Source organism: Ambystoma mexicanum, chromosome 7q, assembly GCF_040938575.1.
Source record: "Ambystoma mexicanum isolate Mex_15411 chromosome 7q, UKY_AmexF1_1, whole genome shotgun sequence".
Lineage (NCBI taxonomy): Eukaryota > Metazoa > Chordata > Amphibia > Caudata > Ambystomatidae > Ambystoma > Ambystoma mexicanum.
This window is the reverse complement of record NC_090941.1, coordinates 1,107,555,698-1,107,579,840: the sequence shown is the minus strand read 5'-3', so window position 1 is coordinate 1,107,579,840 and position 24,143 is coordinate 1,107,555,698. Positions and strand designations below refer to the sequence as shown.

General features: G+C 44.8%; 1 protein-coding gene across 7 annotated transcripts in view; it reads right to left on the bottom strand.

The window, feature by feature from the left end:
* Positions 1-14,778: 14,778 nt before the first annotated feature.
* Positions 14,779-24,143, bottom strand: part of ARFIP2 (ARF interacting protein 2) — a 466,032-nt gene continuing 456,667 nt past the window's right edge. For all 7 annotated transcript variants that reach the window (XM_069640486.1, XM_069640481.1, XM_069640482.1 and 4 more), the window contains one exon: positions 14,779-19,499. In XM_069640486.1, the coding sequence (XP_069496587.1) occupies positions 19,344-19,499 (156 nt within the window). In that variant the 3' untranslated portion in view covers positions 14,779-19,343. The remainder of the gene's footprint in view (positions 19,500-24,143) is intronic.

Below are 24,143 nucleotides of genomic sequence, written 5' to 3'. Positions count from 1 at the left end.
CATCAAACTGAAAGCAGTTGGAAAGACATTTTATAGATAACCGAGTACGCCTACAACAATTCCCTGCACTCCAGCATCAGACAGACTCCCTTCTACACCATTTACGGGTTGCATCCACGAACCTCCAATCTAGACTCGCCTCATCCTTTGGAAATGCCAGCAGTAAGAAGTTTGCACTCTACAATTACTCAAGCTTTCAGACAAGCAACGGATCAGCTGAAACAAGCCAAGGAAAGATACAAGAAGTCAGCAGACATCCATAGGAGTGACGCTCCAAAGTATCAAGTCGGAGATGAAGTCTGGCTGGCTTCGAAGCACATACCAATGAAAGGAACCCGAACCTTCAACCCCAGATACATAGGTCCATACACCATTAAGGCCATCCTCAATCCAGTAGCTGTGAAGTTGAATTTACGTCCACACATGAAAATTCATCCCGTGTTTCATGTCTCACTTCTGAAACCAGTGCAACCAGGAACCCGAGTACTGAAACCACCAAAACCAATCATGGTCGACGGGGAACCCAAATTTGAAGTCAAGGATATCCTGGACTCGAAAATCGTCAAATCAAAGCTGTTTTATCTAATAGACTGGAAAGGATATGGACCACATGAAAGATCATGGGAACCTAGTGAACACATTCATGCACCACGGTTGTTGAAAAGGTTTCATCATAATCACCCAAACAAACCAGGACCAAGGGGAGATCCCGCCATTAGGGGGCCTGGGGGGGGGGGGAGAGCTGTCATGATGCGTGCTCCAAAACCCCTGGAGCTGTTGGGCCCACCACAGTCCCTTTCACCCAGAAGGACTTCAGCCCCCAAGGAAGTGCCCCAGAGCCTCATGGACTCAGTCCTGGCGCCATTGGCGCCAGGCTCATGAAATGGCTGAATTTATGGAACTATTTAATCTGCCTAGTGAGGCTGAGCCTTCTGTATATCCAGGGTGTGGCAGAGGGAATACTTTTCCTGAGAAGACAGGGTGTGGTAAAGGGACTACTTTACCTGGGACTACTTGCAAGGCTATTTAAGCCACACCCTGCAGGCAGAACACGCTTTGCGTTATTCTGCACTCCTGCAGCGTAACGCTCACCGTGTCTGCTCTGTCCTCGAGTTTCTGCAGCCACGCCCATCCGAGATTTCCATCCATCGGTGCCTGGAAGAAAAGGAGAGGAACAGGTGCTACTTCAGCGACAAAGGCCTTACCTGCAATTCCATCCATCGGTTCTGTCTCCAGCTGGACTTCCGATCGCCGCCCCCGTTGGAAAAGGACTTCTGCGCAGGCATCCAATACTCACCTGGGATTCTGCATTCCTCCGGGATACTTCAGAGCGGTTCTTCCATTCTTCACCTTGGGGCCCCCCGTGCCTGCAAAAAGGGAACAGAAAACAGCAGGTTAGTCGCGCACAATACAAAAATGAACAATTGCTCAGCCATCCAGCGCCACTCATCCGCGCTCATACTCACCTGGAGACAACCAGTTCAGCATTCTAGGAGAGTCAATTCTTCTTCTAACCTTCCGTACGAGAACACATCTGGAAGAAAGACAAAACACGTTTAAACCTTAGAACAATAAGACTTGAGCATCTATACCAAGCTGTAATTGGGATAGAGACTTACCTGATTAATCCAAGCATTCCCGGAACACAGCAACAGGCACTCAGAAACAGTGAAGTAACTGTGCCCAGAGAAAGACTGAGCCTACTGCGCCCCTGCTGAAGGTCAAGCAGGATGGAGAGCCTACCTCACCAAACTCAAAGGTGAGCCGGAGAGGAGACGGGCATCATGAGGTTGCAGGAAGTGGGACCAACCCAACCCACTCATTAGCTAACATCTTGTTTCAACATTGCAGGCTAACGCCTCCTGGGGAGATAACAGGGGAGAAGACACCATCATACCATCAAAACTGCGCCAGTACAGATATCGATCATACGACTACGTGCTACGCCCCCGTGGAGACCAGGTGAGCGTGACACCTAAAATATCCTCACCTGTGTTTTATGTTTTGGTAGCTCTCCTATCATACAGGGGTGCGTAGATAAAAATGGCTCTGAAGTCTGGATGGCGTAGACGCAGGAAGACTGAGGTAAATGTTCTTTAATAGTTCATGAGTCTCTTGAAATGAATCATTGAGCAAGCTGTAATTTTGTTTTTTCTGTGAAAAATGTAAGTTCTTTCTATGTTGGAGAAATCTCTCGTGCTAACTAAATATTTCTTAGGGAGATTCTTGAAGAACGAAGACTTCAACTGAAGAGTTCGTAGTATAAGGAAAAGAATTTTAACAATGAGAGTTGGAGCGCTTACTTCCAGAATGAAGCGCACAGTAATGAAGAAGTTACAGTAGCATAGAAATGAATTTTGCCTGAAGAATGGTTGTGCGTGAGAGCGCTAACTAGCTAGTGCAAGTTCTTCTTGACAGAGAAAACCGCTACAACCTTGTACTTCAAAGCGCAGTTAAAAACTGTGAGGAAAATCCACTCTGTGGAGCTTCAGGTACGTATGCTTTAGAAATTATCTTTTCTCTTTACTGGTAATTTTCATGCTGTAATTATGTACCTTTATTTGCAGGACTTCAGAATATGGAGCTCACCCTCAGAAGATGACGCAGTAACGAGCGAAGGCTGCTGAATGAAGAGGAACTGTGACAAAAGGAAATTCTTTAACAGGCAAGCTGCAACGAAGGAAAAACTGCGGTCAGGTAACTCTTGTCTGCGGGTGATAGATATTATGTAGATTCTTCAAACTATTGATATTTCTTTTCTTTGGTTTTAACAGGTTCTGTGAGTTGAGGCGGTGGTAGCGTTACACCGCTGTCAGCGGATCAAACGCGAAGCGCGCATTACAGCAGAGGCAGGGCTTAAGTAGTCCACAATGTTCAATGTCTAGATTACTGCTGCTGCTTTGTCTCGGACCACCTGGGCAGCCATTTTCTGGGTAATGGGAAACTATAGCATTCCTATGGGAGTCTATGATTATTCATTGCTGTTTATTGTGTGCATGCCAGGTGTGCCAAGCTAACACCCACCTCAGACCTACTGATCTCTGTAATGAATCCCTCCTGACCTAGATTCTTGACTCGTGACCTTGAATCTGGGATGTGATCATGAGAGTTCAACCCACAAACCCCCCCCCCCCACCCAAGGCCCCTCCTAGGGATAGACCCTACGGCCCTGGCTTGGTTGGGTGATTTTGATGACATTTTTGGAGTAATTGAGGGGCATGAATATTAGAGCTGGGTTCCCAAGTTCAGTCCTGTGGACCAACCCATGCCAATCCACTAAGTAAAACAGTTTCCTTCTGACAATCTTAAAATCTAAAATTTCTTTCATTAAGAATTTGGGTTTTCCATCTACAATCATGGGTTTAGGGGACTTTTGTAATCTGATTCCTGGGGTCATTGGTTTTAATAAGGAAACGTGAAATACAGGATGAATTTGCAGGGTAGATGGTAGTTTTAATCTTTATGCTACAGGGTTGATGAGTTTCCACTGAAAATGGGCCCAGAAATCTGGGTTGAAATTTGCGTGGCCCCTTAAGAGCAATGTATTTGGAGGCTAACCATACCTCGTCTCCCACTTGGTAATCTGGAGGTTTTCTCCGGAGTTTGCCAGCTAATTTCTTTTTACTCTTTTTTGCAACAGTTAAATGTTCTAGGACTTCCTTCTGTACTTGAGAAATGTTCTCGTGAAGACTCTGCACCGCTGCCATCTCTAAAAGATATGGTGGATGGCAACCATTTAGGACGTAAAAGGGAGTATGTCCTGTAGAAGTATGTTTGGAGTTGTTGTAGGCATACTCTGCTACCCAAAGCACATCCACCCAAGAGTGATCTGTTTGGTGGAGGAGGCATCAGAGGTATTGTTCTAAGGTCTGATTTGTTCTCTCAGTTTGACCAATGGAATGGACCAATCAGCAGCATGTCCCCCCAAATAGGATAACACAAATGCCACCTTTGACTGATCTGAGGGAAAGACCCTGGGTCTACATAAGAAATACAAGTTACATTGATTCATAAAAACTGCAAAGCGCTTTGGATCCCCCATAAATCGTTCTGGAGGGGGTAATGGAATATTTCCTGGTAAAATCACATGAAGAGGAGGACTTGAAGGGTAATCTTGAGTTGGTGGAAGATTACCGGGAAGTGGCATCTGTCCTGCCTGGGAATGTAACAATTGGCAATCTAATTGATCTGTGCGTTCCCTATTAACCACTAATTCCCTCCTCAAGGAATTTGTCTCTGACCATACTGCATGAACTTCTGCCCGTAATTCCCCCAAGAGCTGGGACAAATTGTCTATACCTGGGGTTTCCATTACGTTCGGGCAGAGTATTTTTAAGGACGGTTTTGCGTTCTGTAACGCTTACCTGAACTCCACAGAAGCGTAATGGCTTCTAACCCCCTTTTGGTCTGCTAACGGGAGCTTTGAAAATTCCTTTTCTGTCAGGAAAGAAATAAAAGAAAGGAGCTGCTATAAAATGAATGGATATTATGATTGTAAGGATTCTATGTCTATCTTCACCCTAAAACTGAGACCCAAAATATCCTCACCTGTGTTGGTAGCTCTCCATCCTGCTATCATACAGAAGTGCTTAGATAAAAATGGCTGTGCAGTCTGGATGGCGTAGACGCCGGAAGACTCTGAGGTAAATGTTCTTTAAAAGTTCATTTAGCAAGCTGTTATTTAGTTTTTTCTGTTAAAAATGAACATTCTTTCTATGTTGGAGAGATCTCTTGTGCTAACTAAATATTTCTTCTTTCTTGGGGAAATTCTTGAAGAAAGAAGACTTCAACTGAAGAGTTCGTAATATAAGGAAAATAATTTTAACACCTTTTAACAATGAGAATTGGAGCGCTTACTTCCAGAATGAAGCGCACAGTAATGAAGAGGTTACAGTAGCACAGAAATGAATTTTGCCTGAAGAATGGTTGTGCATATAATCATAAAGAGAGAGCACTAACTAGCGTAAGTTCATCTTGACAGACCTTTGACTTCAAAGCATGGTTAAAAACTGTGAGGAAAATCAACTCTGTGGAGCTTCAGGTACATATGCTTTAGAAATTATCTTTTCTCTTTACTGGTAATGTTCATGCTCTAATTATGTACCTTTGTTTGCAGGACTTCGGAATACGGAGATAACCCTCGGAAGATGACGCAGTTAAGAGCGAAGGCTGCTGACTGAAGAGGAACTGTGACGAAAGAAAATTCTTGGAACGCTGCGACAAAGGAAAAACTGCGGTCAGATAACTCTTGTCTGCGGTCGATAGATATTCTGTAGATTCTTCAAATGATTGATATTTCTTTTCTTTGGTTTTCACAGGTTCTGTGAGCTGAGGCGCCGGTAGCTTTACACCGCTGTCAGCGGTTCAAACACGAAGCGCACGTTACAGCAGAGGCGGGGCTTAAGTAGTCCACAATGTTCAATGTCTAGATTACTGCTGCTGCATTGTCTCTGACCACTGAGGCAGCCATCTTTTGGGTATTGGGAAGCTACAGCATTCCTACGGGAGTAAATGATTATTCACTGCTGTGTATTGTGTGCATGCTAGGTGTGCCAAGCCAACACCCACCTCAGATATACTGATCTATGTAATGAATCCCTCCTGACCTGGATTATTGACTCGGGACTATGAATCTGGGATGTGATCATGACAGGAAACGAAGAGAATTTGATGAGGATATGGAACGTAAAAGAAGGCAGAGAGCACCCAATCCCGATCACCTGGAAAACAAGATAAGGTATCCTGAACCAGATGTAGTATGGGAGGACACAGAGGAGTTCTTCCCAGAATACGAGTCATTACCGGGCCCATCTAGAGTAAATCTAGAGGACGAGTTTGACTCTAGGAGCATTGGAGAAGCGATCGATAAAATATATCATGAGATGAGAACTCAGAAAGAATCAAAGGAGAAGGGAAAACATTATCGAATTGAGAGCACTCAGTTGTATGACACTGAGGGAGCCTCATGTAGCACGAAGCATAAGGAGCAGTCTTTAGACAGACTTACTCTGAACCGAGATGAGGAGGAGAGAAGTTGCACAAGTTGGGCAGAAGAGATGTCAGACGAAGACAGAGATACCTTCCATGGGGAAGAGAGAGGGAACGTATGTGGTCCGGAGAGATGTTTTTCAATGGAGAAAGAAGTCAGATGGTCAGATTTAAATGCACCTCTATCTAGGGTGTCAGAACCATTGGCACAGTCAGTCAGATCGACCTAAAGGGCAACTCCATGGTGAGAGGGGGGAGTTGCCGCCTTATGTGAGCAGATTAAGATCGCTACCAGGGAGAAGGCGATGTGGGAATATTGTCCCTGTGGTGGAGAGACAAATGATGAGATGAGAATGAGTTTGGGGCTTCGCAGTTTCCCTTATTGGAAAAAGGAGGGGCCAGACCACAGTATATACCGTGGCCCCAGATGGATAAGGATAACCTAAGGTGTAAACTCCGGAGTTTAACTTCTGGCACTGGGAAGTGGATACATGAGTTTGAATAAATGACGGGAGGAAACACGTTAGCTATAGGGGACATTAAGGGTCTCCTAAAAACCATACTTGGTGAGAGAGCTGATGACGTGCGACAAGGGTGGGATATGCTGGTGTTTACTACAATTAACACTGCTCACAATCGAGCACCATTCAATAATTGCAGGGCAGCAGTCTGGAAAGCGCTTCGAGCACTGTATCCAAACACGTCCACTATGGGAGCTATTGTGACAAAAAAAGATGCAGGACGGAGATGATCTGCTTGTTTACATTCCGAATTTTCCGAAGACAGTGTGTTCAACACCAGGAATGCATTATTTAAACGTGAGCGAATTTATTATGGCATTTTCAGGACAGATCGCAATACCTTTAGAAGCAGAGGTTTTTCATTATGGAGTACGCAGTCTATTGACACGGTTACCTAGCCTAGTAGGCAGAACAATGAGAATACCTGATGAATTTCTGTTTAGACCAAAAACACTTATGCGTGAAGAAGAGGGACATCTTTTTCCCTTAGAGATGCCATCAGCCATAGTGTGAGATGAAATGGCTTTGCTTGATGGAAACGATGATAGAGGCAGATGATGGTGTGCAGTTATTGCTATCGGGGATGGTTACAGATTGACTGACGTCACTGATGATGACATATTTGGAGATCATCCATCTGATGACAAAGTGATATTTGATATGAGTATTACTTATTGGGTGAGAGCAATCAAACGAGAGGCTCCTCAGAAAAATGATGCTAGCAAAAAAACGTCCGGAGTATTTTGATGAAGACATGGCAAACGTGCCAGTTTCATAATAGACCACAGGACCCTATGACGTAGGCCTGTTGAAGGGGGTTGGAGAGGTGAAGATTAAATTGAAACCAGGAGCAATTTTACCTCAAGCACAACAGTATCCCATGTCTCGAGAGGCAGATGAAGGTATTTTTAAGACGATTTCCGCCATGATGGATCAGGGTATTTTAGTGATGTCAGAGTCACAGTGTAATACCGCAGTGTACCCTATCAAGAAATCTAAGGGGGAGGGGGTCTTGGAGATGAATTCAAAATCTAAGGCCGATAAACCAGATTGTAGAGGATGGGTTCCCTCTAGTTCCTAATCCGGCTGCAATCTCATGTAATATACCTGTTGAAGCACGATATTTCACTGTGATCGATTTAAAAAATGAGCTTTTCTCAATCCCATTGCACAAAGATTTTCAGGATCTGACGTTATTCACATTCAGACAGACTAAGTTAAAAAGCACGAGATTGCCTCAAGGGTATTGTGAGTATCCATCGATTTTCAATAGAGTCCTGCAGATGGACTTGAGCAATATCAATTTAGGAAGTGTTGTGTTGCAATACATAGATGACATTTTAGTACGCAGCACTTCAGAGGAAGAATGCAGACGCGATTCTGTTCAGCTAATGATTACACTTGTTAACAAAGGATATAAGGTTGACAAAGAGAAGTTACTGTATTGTCCACAAGAAGTGTTATATATAGGCTAATTGATTTCACATGAAGGAAAGAAGGATACCCCTGAGAGTGTTGAGGCTATTTTGAAGACCACAAAACCACATAAGACAAAACACATGAAGAGATTTCTGGGATTGTGTAATTATGTCAGAGCATGGGTCTTTGACTACAGTTTATATAGAAGGCCTTTATTACAGGCTTTGAAGAAAGCACAGGCAACGCAGGAAATAATCGTGTGGACTGAGGAAATGGAAGAAGGGTTTGACGAATTGAAAAAAGCGATTTGCACAGCTCCAGTTTTAGGGATTCCTAATTATGCTGAGGAGTACTTTTTATTCTTGCAAACAGATGGCACTGTTATGACAGAAGTTCTTACGCAGAGAACCACATTGGGTACAAGCCCATTGCATATACAGTGGGATTTTAGACCCAGTAATGAGAGGTCACTTTCCATGCGAACAATCGCTGGCAGCTGCCGCGTTCACCATAGAGAAAGCTGCAAGCATAGTGATGGGATGCTCTGTGACGTTTGTTGAGTACGCACTATTATCCATTCTAGAGAAACCCAAAGGCACGTTGACTTCTCAAAGGGCTTCTGTCTATGAGGTAATCATATCAAATCCAGCGATCAAAATAGTTTGATGCAGAATAGTAAATGCCACGTTTGTAGCTGAACCACTGGCAGAAGATGAGCATGTGCAAATTATGAAGTTTTATGATGAAATTCCTAGGATAAAAGAAAATCCCTTGACAGGTGGAGAAATTGTTTTTACTGACGGGTCGTCAAGAATCGATCAAAATGATGGACAGAGAGATACAGAGGTGCCGCTGTGGTAAAACACACAGCCAATGGGGAGTTCCAAACATTGGTAAGTGTACGACTCATTATGCAGCACAGGCTGCAGAGCTAGTGGCGCTGATGGTCACGCTCGAGAAACATGCAGACCAGGAAGTAACAGTGTACAGCGACTCCGCCTATGTGACATCAACGGTGCACGCAGGGTTAGCACATTGGAAAAGGAGGGGCTACCTCCATACGGATGGCACACCAGTGCAGCACGCCGCCTTATTGGACAGGCTTATTAAGGTGCTGTAACTCCCAGTAGCCACTGCAGTTGTTAAATGCGCAACCAAGTGCATGGAAACCATGCGCAGACGATGAAGCTGCATGTTCAGAAAATGAAATGACCTTTGAAACATCTGATGTAAATGAGAAAATGGTTGTAATGATGAACGTGTCTGAAAGATATAGTGATTTGTCTAGAACGCAGTTGATGGAATTTCAGAGGGAAGCGCTGTCATGATGCCTACCCCCGGGGACCCAGACCAAGTCCAGCAACCCCGGAAGCAGGCATCAAGTTACCCCAAGCAAGCCCAACAACCCCGCTAGGGGCTATTTGGGTGCAGTCCTGGCGCCTGTGGTGCCAGGCTCATATGGAAGGTCAGTCCTGGCGCCATAGGCGCCAGGCTCATAGATTAAAACTTACTTGATGCAGACCATGCTGCAAACTTACCTGATGCAGACCATGCTGCAAGAGCTCCAAGCCAAACAAGGCTTGGAAGGGACTATTTTACCTAGGGACTATTTTTTTTACTCGGGTGGGGCTGGGGAGGAATACTTACCTGGGACTACTTTGGAGGCTATTTAAACCATGCCCGAAGAGCAGCACACGCTTCGGGTTATTCTGCATCCATCAGCGTAACGCTCACCCTGCCTGCAAGTTTGCATGCAGTCTTCTGCCACATCCGCCTCGAGTTTGGAGCTCCTAGAAAAAGGGATAAAGAAGGAGAAAAGGTTAGAACAAGAGCAATACCTTTGATCCTTACCTGAAATTCCCGATCCATCGCGCCTTCGAGCTGGAAGAAAGAAGTTATTTTATGCGCGTCGCCTCGCCTGCTGCAGCGCCGCGCAGAACTCACCGGCCTTCGCAGCATCTTCACATTTCACCGCATCCTCCTGCATGTTACCACCGCACTCCGGCACCTAAGGAGAAGACAAGAACAGCAAGGTGAGCCAAGGGAATACACAGAGGAATACCCCCCATAGACTTACCCGATTTTACCACCGGGGGTACTATTCTTCTTCACGGGTCGGCGCAGCTTCCACTGCATCCTAGCCGAACCCCTGGGAAGGGGAAGGGGAAACAAAAGGACAGCAAGGTGAAACAAGGGACTAACAAGGGGAACCCTCCTCACCACAAAATACTTAACTGATTTTACCGCCGGAGGCATTATTCACCGAGACTTCATACTTTCTCTAAGCGCCTGAATAAGGGAGAAAGCAAGAGGTTACATATGGACATTATTTTATCGAACTGTGTTGGATAATACAAATCCTTACCAGAACATTACCGGTTGCCACGAGGAACTCTTCAGTAGGGTCAAGCTGCAACCTGCAAGGAATCGGACAAGAGTGAAAGTCAGGCATTGGAACTCTTACGAACTACATACTTATGGCATCTTGCTGGGAATATCGCAGTCAATATTGTCATGGAACTCACCAATTCCTTCGAGCCAGTGAAGCAACTGGTTATCTACGCGCCACTGCGCTCAATGCAGGATGGAGAGCTCATCTTTTCAAATCATCAGGTGAGACTATAAGAGGGAACATCCAAGGTGATCAGTGGGGAGAACAGCGGGGTGGGGGGGATTTACGCTCAACTCCACGGGTGGTTAATTCCCTTTCTCCACTTGCAGAAGAATATTCCCACGGGCCAAGCAAACGAAGCTAGGTGGGCCAGTCCATCATCTCGGCCCTACGCATCACATTGGTGGAGAATGCAGCTGTCCAGTCCAGATCGACGCCTCTGTGGGAGCCAGGTGAGCGTAACAAGCACCTCAAGATGAAAAGGATTTGTGGACATGAAGAGGGTGTTCTTTAAACCGCTCTGAAGCATTGTGGCGACAAGACAGCACTGGTAAACCGGTAATGCCTAGAGCCTTATTAAGGGTGGTGCTGGAATAGCTACACTACCCTGCGCATACAACTAGAGAGAATCTCACTGCAACTATTGCAGAGGATTAGTTTGTACCATATTTGTTAGAGCATGTTGCATTTTATGTAGCAAACTGCATTGTGTGTCAAAAATATATGGCTGGGCATACACTGCGCACAGTTAGGGGACTAATTCCGAGACCTACTGGCCCCTTTTAGCATTTGCATATCGACTATGTCGACATGCTGCAAGTATGCAATGGCTATAGATACGATTGCTGTAGTTTGTCCTTTCTCGGGATGGATTGCGGCTGGTCTGTGTACACACCCAGACTACCTGTGCAGCCAAATTCTTAGTGCAGGAAGTATTTCCCAGATGGGGAGTATGTGAAGTAATGAGGAGATGCAGATTTGGGGAACTGTGCTATCGCCAGATGGCTGGGAAGAAGGTGTAGTGATCTGCAGAGAATGGGTGAAAACGGGTCACTACCAACCAACTAATGAGAATGCACAGATGTTGTGTAGGCTTCTATGGTCGATCCTTGATAAGCTACTGACATGGGTCAAAGAAAGAGGAGGACCCTTGCAGATAGTGCCTTTGGAGAGTGCAAAGCTGTGTTTCAGAAACAATGGCACAAGAAATGTTGGAGAGAACCAGAATGGTGGGAGAATATTCGAAGCGCCAGGAATGAAAATTGGGACAGCAGTGATCATGGATCATTATTGGGCTTGTGGATCCAAGGCATACATGAAGTTACCCAAGGATTGGGGAGCGATATGCACATTGGTAAATGTCCATGTTCCAGCATTGGTGATTCCAAAGAGTGATCTGAGCTTCGACAGTTTTCCAAAAGCATATGCTCACCTGAGGAAGAAGAGATTTGTGGAACTAATAAAGAGGATAAAGAGAGAGAACTATTTCTCAGCCAAATCAATCGAAGCTTTTGACTCTATTCCTTACGAACACAGGCTGTTCAGCCAGACCTCGTCAGTGTTCACCTTGATCTTCATGCCAAGAATCCAGGTTGGAGCAAATACAAAATGGCTTCAAATCACCAGATGGGAATTGTTGCCGACAATTAACACAACTATAAAGGGATTCAATGCTATCAGAGAAGAGATGAGAGCCACAGATGACTCTTCAGATCAGATGTGTTTTTGGACATGATTACAGAAATGGATGGAGGTGTTTGTGCAATAATCGGAGACTTATGTTGCACATTCATACCATCTCATGACGAGAATGACACCTTGACAGAGGCCATAGACATGCTGATGAAACTCCATGGTCAGATGATAAGACGATGTAGAAGACATTGCTGATGACAGCTGGTTTGGATCACTCTTATCTTGGATTCCATAATGGATGGCAGACATGCTCAAGTTTCTTGGAGCCTTGATCGTGTTGGTGTTGCTTGGATTTTGTGTGATCAAGATAATAATCTCACAATGCAAGAAGACAGCAAAGAAAGTCATAGGGATGAAGATCATGATCAATGTTGAATCAGGATGGAAAGCTAAAGACTTGACAGATGAGGAAATCAGAGACTTTGTGAAGGCCAGTATCCATGCACCTGAGGGGACGAAGTTCTTGTATCCAAAGAATCACAAGAAGTATGTGGGAAGATGGATCTATTGCAGTCCAAGTGGACAATGTAGTCTTGTGACATGGAACAAAGATGAGCATGTTAAATCAGCTGGATGCTTGAAGGGAGTCAAAGATATGGATCGCAAAGAAGCATTTCTTCAGAAGGCGATACCTAGATGCGAAGGATGATGGGAGAGTGGTCGATAAATCGCCCAGAGGAGGGGAGTGTAGAGGAGGAGCCAAGTACCCCTACCTCAACCGTTCCGCCCCTTTTACCTGTATGTTGGAAACCGGAGTATGTGACATATACAGAACAGTTGAATCAACAAAGGGCAGAGTATGGACTCTGTGCAGTACCAGTGAAAGTACCAATACCTAAGAGAATCTGGGAGGCAAGGTACCCATTGAGAAAACCATACCTACATACAAGAACATATAATGACCATTTGAATGAAATCCCTGAAGAAGCAGAGCCAATTAACGGCAAGGACGAATGGTAACGTCACTAACCATTGCCAGTATACGTCATGCAGAGCTGCTATGACGTACCCAGAAGAGATGTAGAAACCAGAGAATGCAGATATTATGTAAGGCATCAAGAAAGTATCAAGGATAACTGACTTCTTGGGATCATTGTGAAGAAGCTTTTGGCACAGAAACAGATAAAGACTGAGTCATTTTACACGTGTACAGATGCAAAAGAAACACAAGCAGTCAAAGTAATCTTAAGGCTGGCTTTATAGTGAATAGATTGCGGCAAGCGCCAACATATATATATACATATATATATATATATGCATATGGACAAGTGAAGGATGGATGTTTCCACTACGCATTATAGCAATGCTGGACAGTAGCAAGAAGGTCTCATTTTTCGTGTGTCGCAGTTAAAAAGCAAATTGAATTACAAAGTGAATCTCAGCAGACAAAGCTGGGTGAGCCAAGCAGCCATGGTCTTATCAAACTGGAGTGAACTAACATTGGATACAAAATCGTGTGAAAGAACAAAACTCCTGTTCATAATGTATGAACATAACAAGGACGACGTCAGAGGTCTATTAAAAAATAGTATTACATGCACCAAAAGGCTCGAATCCATTGTCTCTAGTCACATGGAAGTATGAAGTTGGACGAACGAAATGTTCACACCTACGCACAAGGTCAGACCGTGCTTCTCACTCCCTAAATTTCTCAGAGCTAAGAGCAAGCTCAAGGCTGATCTTCAAAGCCTAATTGACAGCAGACCACTGAGGTGATGATGGATTGATATGCTAATTGGTGGGAAGCAATAGCTAAGGCCAGCTTGCATGCTGCTAGACGTAGATGGAAAAATAAGGACGAAGGTTAGAGTGCCAACCAATTGTAGAGGACTGTGTAATTATGGGTTCTATAGTTGTTTAAACCAATGGGACGTTGTGTATTCAGTGACATTCATAGTGGTCATTTTTAGGGGAGTGCTTAGTTGCCCCACCTGATGTTAAGTAGCTTATCAAATATTCAGACTTTTCTAGACTAGTATGGATCGTATACTTCGATGTTCACTCAGAGCCTATCACCCATACTCATAGGTTTTTGTAGTTTGCCACGTATGATGACGTTAGTACATACGTAGGTTAACGTCATTGATGACGAGTTTTCCTTATAAGAACTCAGTTTTTAATAAGAATGTTTGAGTAAAAGGATCGAACGAGTTTGTTGATGTTCGTTATGCTACCTGTTTTAGATCATTGATATTAAAACAGCCTTCCTTTTGCCAACTACCTCAGTAGTTTTGATTATTGATATATGAATAAAAATCTGCATCCCCATCCATCTCCAGGGTAATTGGTACTCAAAGGGGCTGGGACTATCCAGTTCATGGTCCACAGATCGGGACTGCTGGATAAAGAGAATGTAAAAGCTTCAGTATGTGCGGGTCCATGAAGATAGTCCACAAATCGGGACTGCTGTATAAAGAGTATGTGAAAGCTTCGGTGTGTGCGGGTCCATAAAGGTGGTCCACAGATCGGGACTGCTGGTAAGTTCTAAGCATATCTGAAATCAAAAAGAGTGTCTCTGTGAAAGTTTAGAGGAGCAATAATAAACTATGTTTCGACAGGCTTGAGATTAGCTCCAAACGCCTTGAAATAGGATACAATGCTACCAGAAACATGTCACATTTCCACCTGGTGTCGCGCACCACGCTTTGTAACCAGTAGCAAACCTTCATCGGGAAATGTCGGTCCAGGGAACAATAGTTTACCATGTTTATTCATGTGGCGATTTGTACTAAGTAACAACACACGCACCTTCAAGTCCATGTATTAAAGGTTTCTTTACATGAGAGTTTATTCTTTATTACACATTTGAATTTGCTTTTTACAATGTCATGTTTTATTTTACAGAAATGTTTGGGATTTTTTCCTTTTAAACAGTTATACAGTTCCATGAATTTACCAATACAAACATAACGATTTGGTTTCTCCCATCTAGATGGCAGTACACACACAGAACACATACGTTCATACACACACACACGCATGCATACGCGCACAAAAGCGGAAGAACTGTGTGAGCGGGCTAGGCTTCAAAAGGGCATACGATGGCCAAATTATGCCCTTGTCAAACATCTGCTCAAACTATTAAAACCAAGAAGTGTCCTTCTACCAGTTCCATCTTCCGCACTGTGATTAGAGTTTTTCCTGTTCTATTTTTGGAGTGTTCATTCTGTAGCTTCCATTGGCCAAACGGAAGGAGAGTTTGCTTGCACTGCGCCCCATACCTTAGTGTTGTGCAGGGTCTTGACAATGCAACTCTGTTGATATCAATGGAAGCACCAACCATGGTCAAAAGCCAAACATACATAACTCACTGACGTTTTCATGTAGTTTCCAAGGTCATTTTCGACTTGTAACCACACACAGTTTTGACAGCACATCATATTTGACAAGTAGCATCTTCAGCGATGCACAGCAATCCTGACCTGCAACCCCACCATTATCTTTCAGTAACAATTGTGGGCCTGCCGCAGGTCCACCCCTGAACTGAAACCCCCACACTGCTCTACCGTGCTGGATTGTAGAATACCCTGATATTTACAGGGGCAGTCCTTGGCTGTGTCAATGCATTGTTGGATCCATTGATTATTCAGAATTCATCTTGCACACCGTTGCCCAATGTACTTCATTCAGACATGGTTGACCCCCATACTGCAATAGTGAGCTACATTCTATTCATGAAAACAAAGCCCTGTCTGAGGCCTCCATGTGCATTCCAGCAGAGCCCTCCACACAGCCGTGCAAATGCACCTCAATTGTGGTCCAGATCATCCTACCCCACCATTGTATGCATCCAAGGCTTCGGCCAGAGGACAGGAACGCTCCCTAGGCTTGAGAGGCTAGAGTGCTTCTGTTTCATGGTATTACGAGTTCTCCCAAGTCATGGCATCTTAAAGCCATGGCTCCAGCAAAGCCAGCGATATCGAGGTAGAGATAAAAAGGGAGACACGTCTCAACAAGTGGAGAATGGGACACTTGAACATTTTCAAATACCAGCTCATCAGAAAATGAAAATACCCTTTGGTAGGTGGCGAGCACAGATTACAAGTTCATTTTCAGAACCGAGATCTCTAGTCCCGGCACACTATACTAAAATCATTTGGAAAAACGACTTCCAAAGGCATCAGCCATGGTCACAACTCTGATAACTCAGTACTTCCAGTAAGCATCAGCCTGATAATTCCACTGTCCTACCGGTGTCAAGTACACTACATTCTCTGCTAATTGTATCACCACAACGGGGGTACATTGTGCGTGCAGCTGCATTTTCAACTATGCTTTTAGACCATGTAACTGTTCACTATCCCTGCTGAGCCCACAAGGATGGACAAGCGTGCCTATCTTTTGGCACTCTCAAATCCCGAAGCTCGCCAAGCTTAAGCATCCAATAGGGGCCCAACAGCCACCTTGGGTGGTTTGGTAGGGCACAGGGAATGCCAGTGGAATTGGTGACAGTGAAAGGCAGAATGGGATGCTCTCTCACCAAACGGTAAAAGACAGGAAAGGGTTGATGAGAGCAGATCAGTTCTTCAAGAAAGAGTACCATGAGGCGTGTCGGTTTCGACAGCAAAACTGCTCATTGAGCAAAGAACCGGGGATGGGAGAAACAAAGTGCTTCCAAGACTGAGTGAGGGAGGGCTCTAAAATCTGCTCGAGAGGTTGCTCCTTATGTACCTTTGCATTTGCGTAAAAAAAGGGTTGTCTGTAGAGAAGTACCTTTTACAGGAAGACATCCTGAAAATCTACTGGAATGCACCCATGCCAGTATGCCATAAACACTCCAGTTAAAAAGTATTGCTTCGATCAGAATATACATTGATTAAAAAACAGAAATGTCCTAGAACACTTAATCACAATCTGCTGCTTTGCCATCTGCAAACTAGCAGCAGACTCTAAACATTGCCCATCCCAGCCAAAATAAATATATAAGAATGTATGCTGCCCCATGTAGGTTCTTGATAATACACTTACATACTGGGAAACATAAATGGACCTCAAAACCTCAGTTTCCTAAGAAAAGTAGGGAAAAACATTCCCAAATTCATACTTTTCTTCTTCAAGCCAATCAATCACTTTCATGCACTGGGCCGGGTGAGCTCTGTGATTGCAGCCGAGGGTGTATGATGCATCTGGAAACCTAGTCTTGGAGCAAACAGGTACTGCATAACCGTATGGGTTTCTGGAGGCAGTTATTGGTCATGCGGCAAATCAATTGAATAATCGTATGGGTGGGTGAGGGCAGTTATTGTATACAGACAGATTCACCTCCCATACAGCTGCTAGTCTCCAGCAAAGCACCATAGACCATTACTGCTTTGGGTCACCAAATGGTATTACACATCACACCTTTTGCTGACATGTCAGTAAAGGAAGTGGTAGGTGTCACATGTGTCTTCTGCTGACATTGTCTAGTGTTAGGGTAACTCCTGCAGCCGCCCCACTACCTATTGCTACCTTGCAAGGCGGGGATGCAGCACAACTTGGGGGTCTTTCACCCTCCACCACATCTATGCCAGACAAACATATCATGTAAATCATCTTGGCTCCAAGTGCTTGAGTAATGCGAAACCAATTGCAGTCATTTACATCATATAGGGTGGTGCATGTACCTTTCATGACATCATACTGCCTACTGTCAAAGCAGCTCGAGAGCAACTTTGTCAATTAGTTCAAGGCGGGTGTGGGTACTTCTTGTCATCGTCATACCACCTACAGTCCTCAATGAACAAGTAATGCCGAATGTAACACCATCATTTACGTCCATAAGCCTGTATGTGCCGCGTATTGTCATAGTCCGACCTACAGTCACATCAGTCCTCAATGAACAAGTAATGCCGAGTGAAACACCACCATTTACATCCATAGGCCTGTATGTGCCGCATATTGTCATAGTTCCACCTACAGTCACAGCAGTCCTCAATGTAGGAGTAATGCCGAGTGTAACACCATCATTTACATCCATAAGCCTTTATGTACCGTGTATTGTCATAGTTCCACCTACAGTCACATCAGTCCTCAATGTAGGAGTAATGCTCAGTGTAACACCATCATTAACATGCATAGGGCTGGATGTACCGCGTATTGTCATAGTTCCACCTACAGTCACATCAGTCCTCAATGAACAAGTAATGCTCAATGTAACACCATCATTTACATCCATAGGCCTGTATGTACCGTGCATCGTCATCGTACCACCTCAGCCCCAGTCACATCAGCTCTGGGTGTAAGAGTAATGCCGAACAGAACGTTGCTATTGACCTCCAAAATGCTGTATACCTCTTAGTGTTATCACACCACCTGGTGTCATAATATACACTTAAACGTGAAGCATTGAAGTAAGACACCTGGCACAATGATCCTGTTTCAGGAGACGGTCATTTCAACAGAACCATACCACTTCCAAACACGGTCTGGACTTGGGTAAAAGCACCTATATTGGTATCCAGTCACTACATGAACCTAACAGTCGGAGCTAGGCATTGCACATTTCCCCTGCCCAAGCCATGCGGAGCACCAGCCAGCTGCTGGATGCAGGGGTGCCCCCCTCCCCTCCTCTGAAGGAAATATAGAGTCTGAGGGGAAGAGTCCCACCTCGGAGCCCAGGAGACATCTCATGTTTCCCAGATCTGATTCATGAAATTTAGAAAGAACTTAAAAATATTATAACCTAATATTTGTATTCTTGCTATTAAATCATACATTGAATTCAGACTCAAGATCCTCTCTCTTCTATAAGACAACACTGCATTCACAACATTATCCAACCACACGTGCGTACACACTCGCAAAGACTTGATCGCCAACAATGCACCAAGTTCTCCTGCTAACACATTTTTACATTTGACCTCTCTGCACACAAAGCCTTGCTCTCTTTAGATAAACACACAGCATGAACACTCATCCACACTGCCATGCTGAGACATTTGCTTCGATACACTCCACACATACGCCAGTGCCTGCACATCTTACTGAAATGCACGCGCAAATGCATTGCTATACGTTTTTATGCGCGTCTCAGAATACATTCTGACATAGACAGAGGCACATATATATCCATATATACATACATCCACCTAACATCATATGTAGTAATTCAGGCAAATGAATACCTAAATACTTACACATAAATCAGTATCTCTCACACACATACATACCCACACACACACACACACACGCACGCACGTGATCACACATACTCATACACCTGCGATTGCACATGCAGACATAAATTAGATCCTTGGGCTGGATCTCAGCATCTTGCTGAACCTGTTGGGTTCCCCACTGGCCCCCGTCTGGCTGGTACCCTGCTGCTTTTCTCCTGGCCTCAGTCCTCACTGCTCCTCCAGCCAGGATGGCTTGTCAGTGCCAGGAGTTTTAAGCTTAATGTTGAATTGCTTGAGGGTCTGCTCCAGCTGCTGCTGGTTCCCTGCAAAGTACGCAGAGATGGCATTGTGGAAGAGGAGAAGCTGCTTGTGCATGACCTTTATCTGCAGGGATGGAACAAAAAAGGCACGTTAATTGGTAACCACGAAGCACTCAACAACCCACATACCATCACCCCCTGTAGCGACAAAAATAGGACCGGACCGCAGGATCAATACAGTCATAATGTAGAGGAGGAGCAGAGGCGACTGGGAAATTTTCAAATTTACATTAGGAGTCACAATGTCATAAATGCATAGAATTTGAGGGCTGGTAATGGCATTTTAGTCTTGTTTCTGATTAGTTATCTTGATTTCCAAAACAAAGAAGAAGCAAGTCTTAATTATGCTCTTAAACCATCCGTATGCAAACCTCCCCAGCGACTGTCTCTAAACAATGTTGTTCGGAAAAAGTAGCAACCAACAATTCGCCCCACTGCCTCCTACCCACCGAACATACAAGCGTTCCAGAGCCTAACATGGAAGACTGGAAAAAGGAAGCACATCATTGGGATTATAGCTAAACAGTTTGAAACCTAACAACACCCATCTATCGAGAACGTGAAGGTAGGGGACACACAAATAATCCCTGGTAGCAATCTTTACATACTACGAAAGGCAAGCCAGCTTTGGTGACTGGTTAGAGCCCTAGGATCTGCAACCTTTGGGTCTTAAGATGCATTAGACTACCAGTGCCATGAGCCCCACCGAACATCGTTAAAGGTGAGGGATCGTGGAGAATCGTAGAACTAATATCTGAAAAGCCACCGTTTGCAGAGCCCTGTTATAGCTTGCCCTTGTGAGGTTGGGAGAAATGGTGGGAACTAGAGTTGGGTGGCTCACCCCACGCTCTGGTTGGTGTCCTTAACAGTATCATGAATAGAGTGACAGAAAGCATATGTGGATGCACACCCATCTTCACAAAAAGGCCCCTTCCAAGGACAGCGTTCTTCACACAGTAAATGGGAATGAATGCAGCATAATCCTTTCAGAAGGCATTTTAGACATTTTCCAACCCAACTTGAATGCCCATAATGCACTTTGCAAAGCTTGGGTATCAATAAAATTTTAGGGCAGAATGCCCTTCATCAGACCAACCTCTACAAACAGAAGAAAATGAAATGACACTTTTCTCATAAGAAAATTGAAAGCTTGTTACACCATATTAGAGTCATGGACAAAGCGCACAAACGTGCCTTGTGCTAAAGAGCTTCCACGCACCCTTCCACAACAAACTCCATCAGCAGTCTCTCACCGGCCTAGGAATTAACAGACGCCTTAAAGCCAAGATCTATGGTTCAAGCAGTTTTGTTGTAAAAGCAGGAATGTAAGGTATTACGTTTGACAGAGGTCACTTGGCAGAAAAATAGGAAAAACAATGTAATCTTCTTTCTGGGATTGTGGTCTTCTGTCCCTTCTATCCCTTGAACATTGTATTCTCGGTGAAACAAGTAACACAGTCTGAGGTTTGAAGTGGCCTGTACATTTTTTTTGGGAGATGAGGAAGCTTAGTTGGTTTTAGTCAATGTTGTTTGAATGTTATACCACTTGAAGGAACCCTGGTACCTTGGGTCATCAAGACATGTGGGCCAAGCGCCAGACGCCAAGATTCTTTGCAGGATCATGGTGGGCCCCTGGGTTGTTAGGCTTAACCCTTCGGTCGGTGGTCGGGGAGCTGGAGCTACTCCACTCCTCCCCTCTTGAGGCAAACCTGTTGTCAGATGGTCTGTTGTATAAGCCCATATCCACACTCTATCAGGCCATTTCGAGTTTCACTTTCCCACTTCTAAAAATACGAGATTGCTGGCGTGTAATCTGAATCATTTGGAGAAAGAGGAAGGGGTGGAGGCTCATCTCATAGATCTGACAAACATGCCAGCATAAGCAGAAGATTTTGCTTTGCTCAACTAAAAATCTTACAGTATATATGACTCGACAGACACCTTATGCAAGATGTAACGGGTGGTGAAACGCCTTATGTATTAGATGCGAAGATACATTGGGTTCATTGTTCTCTATACTATGGTCATGTCCCAGAATTCTGGTATTTTGGGTCAGTACATATGCCTAACTAGAGTCCTTGTTAGTGCTCCAAACCTGTGTTGCTAAATATATTGAACGAGGAAGAACTGAACAAATATGAAACATTTGTTATTACAGGACTAAAGATTGCCAAAACAGACATTGCGGCCAAGTTGGGAGCTAAAGAAATCCAGAGTTTTAGGACATGGAGGATGGGGGTCGACAACTGCTGCTCCCATGAAAAGAGGATGTGCAGAACCAGGGGCTAACACCTGTCATGATCTCTGCTTCCAAAAGGTCAGGGTTTTCCCAACTCCCTTGGAAGCAGATCCATAACCCAGGTTCCGAGTGCCAACCAGTCCCAATTTGGACCTTTTGGACCCAGTCCTGGTGCCAGTGGCACCAGGCTCATAAATATGCCCAGTCCCAGCGCTGGAAGCGCTGGGCTCATAATGCTTGGGTGGACTTACCTGCAGCAGACCATGCTGCTTACTTGCCTGCCAGTTGAGCCTCTGATCCTCTTCTGTTTGGAACTACTTTTCCTGTTGGGTGGGGCAGGAGCCACTCCCTAGATTCAGAACACTGGAACTCTTCTGGAAAGCAGGAACTCTTTTCTTACCTAGGCGTGGCTGTGGAAGGAGACACCTAAGCACTACAGGAGGCTATTTAAACCACACCCGATGGATGAATCTTGCTTTGCGTTATTCTGCATCCTTTGCAGCAGAACGCTCATCGTGTCTTCTGCATCTGATCCTGGGCCTAAGGGAAAAGGCTTACCATCCTGAATCCAGTCTTCAGCAACACCTATAAAGACAAGAAAGAACAGGTTAGCATTACGGTCTTCAGTGACAGCTCTTCACTTACCTGGTCCATCGGCTGTCACCAACGCCTCGCGCTGCATTCCGGCATCTGAAAGACAAAGGCTTACCTACTCTTCGTGCACTCCGGAGGTCTTCACACTGCATTCCGGCATCTGAAAGACAAAAGCTTACCAACCCTTCGCACGCTCCGGAGGCCTTCGGCGCTGCATCCCGCATCTGAAAGACAAAACAAGGTGCGTTTAAAGACATTGGGGAACTTTAATACTCACGTGCCATTACTCCTTTCCACATCTAACCCAGTGGGTATTCCGGCACTCTGCAGCCGCTCCGAACTTATACCTGCAAAATAAAAAGACAGTTAGAGCGCATCGTGAAGCAGGCAACAAGCGCTTACTTACGTGCTTCCAAGCGCTTCTATTCATCACACGGGCTCCATCTTCAACTCACTTCAGCCCGTCATCCGCCATCGCCGGAACCCTGCAAAACAAGAAACATCATTACTAAAGACTTTAAAGACATTAGAATTACTTGAAACTTACCGTTCGTGCAGTAAACAACGGACAGCAGTCCTCTGAAGTCAAGAGGCCTGCTCCCCTTATCCAGTGAAGAAACTGGTTACAGCACCCTGCCCCGAGGCAGATGGAGAGCACGGCGTTCACTTACCTAAGGTGAGAGCGTTAACCTTGGGGTTCTACAGGAGAAGAGAAAGGGAAGAAGAGAGAGACATTCAACAGCCCAGTTCCTTAATCCCATATTTTCTATCTGCAGACATCTTACCCTTCGTGTCAGATATACTGTGCACAGAGGTCCAGCCCAAAGAGCCAGCCGTGTGTTTCACATCACCTGTGAAGATACGGTATACGCCCAGTCAAGACCGGCGCCTCTACGGGAATCAGGTGAGCGTTACAACACCGGAAAGAAGCCAAAATGCTACACTAGGGGAGTGTACAGGGGGGTTCTTAATGCCCTGCCCCAAGACCAACTCCAAACCAAGCACGGCAGATATTTCTGATTTGAAGATTTATGCAGGTGTTTTTTTGGAGAGTTTCCAATCACTCCACCGCAAACTAGTTGTTTGAGTAGTTCTGATTTTTAAATTAACAGTGCAACCAACCACAACATGATTTTGAGACACGAGAATACAGCAAACTTCCCTCCCTCTACTCTAAGGCAATAATGTGCAATAAGAAGCAAAATACCAACAGGCTGAACCAATTAAAGAGAAATATATTAACTACCTTTCTTCCGCCAATGTGGGGAGAAGACAGATGACCGAGGGGGAGAGGGAGTGGCATCACAGGTCTGCAGAGCCTGGACTGAAACTCCCATCCCCAAAAGTAATCGCCAAGCGATGGAGATCTGCAAAGTGCAGGACTCATCTGGGAAGACGCAAGGTTGGCGGTCAAGTTTCCAAGGCCAAGACTCTCTGGACACCGAGATCAGACATCAGCTATTAAAAACTAGCCAGCCATGGATAGGCAGCCAGTTCAATTCAAGGCATTACAGGAAGACAATCACATTTCTCAACACCATAGGTCAGTGAGCTGCCGCATTCTGGGCAGTTTGGAGCATTTGACCATGCTATGACCCAGATGAGAGATCACGCGATAAAAGGAAGACAGGGCTACTCAGTAAATTACATGATACCTGACCCCTAAAATACTTTTCCCAAATATTCTAGGACGGGTACAATTTTATATGATAAACTCTCATTGTAGAATATTTGAGGAAAGTGTTTGATTTTAAAGGGGGTGCATTTTTTTGGGGAAATGTTGCCACCTGGTGGCTTGTTCCTAGGTGACTATCATTGGACACCGAAGAATTATGGCGTTTTGTTAGTTGGAGCAAACCAATTTTAAAACAGGTG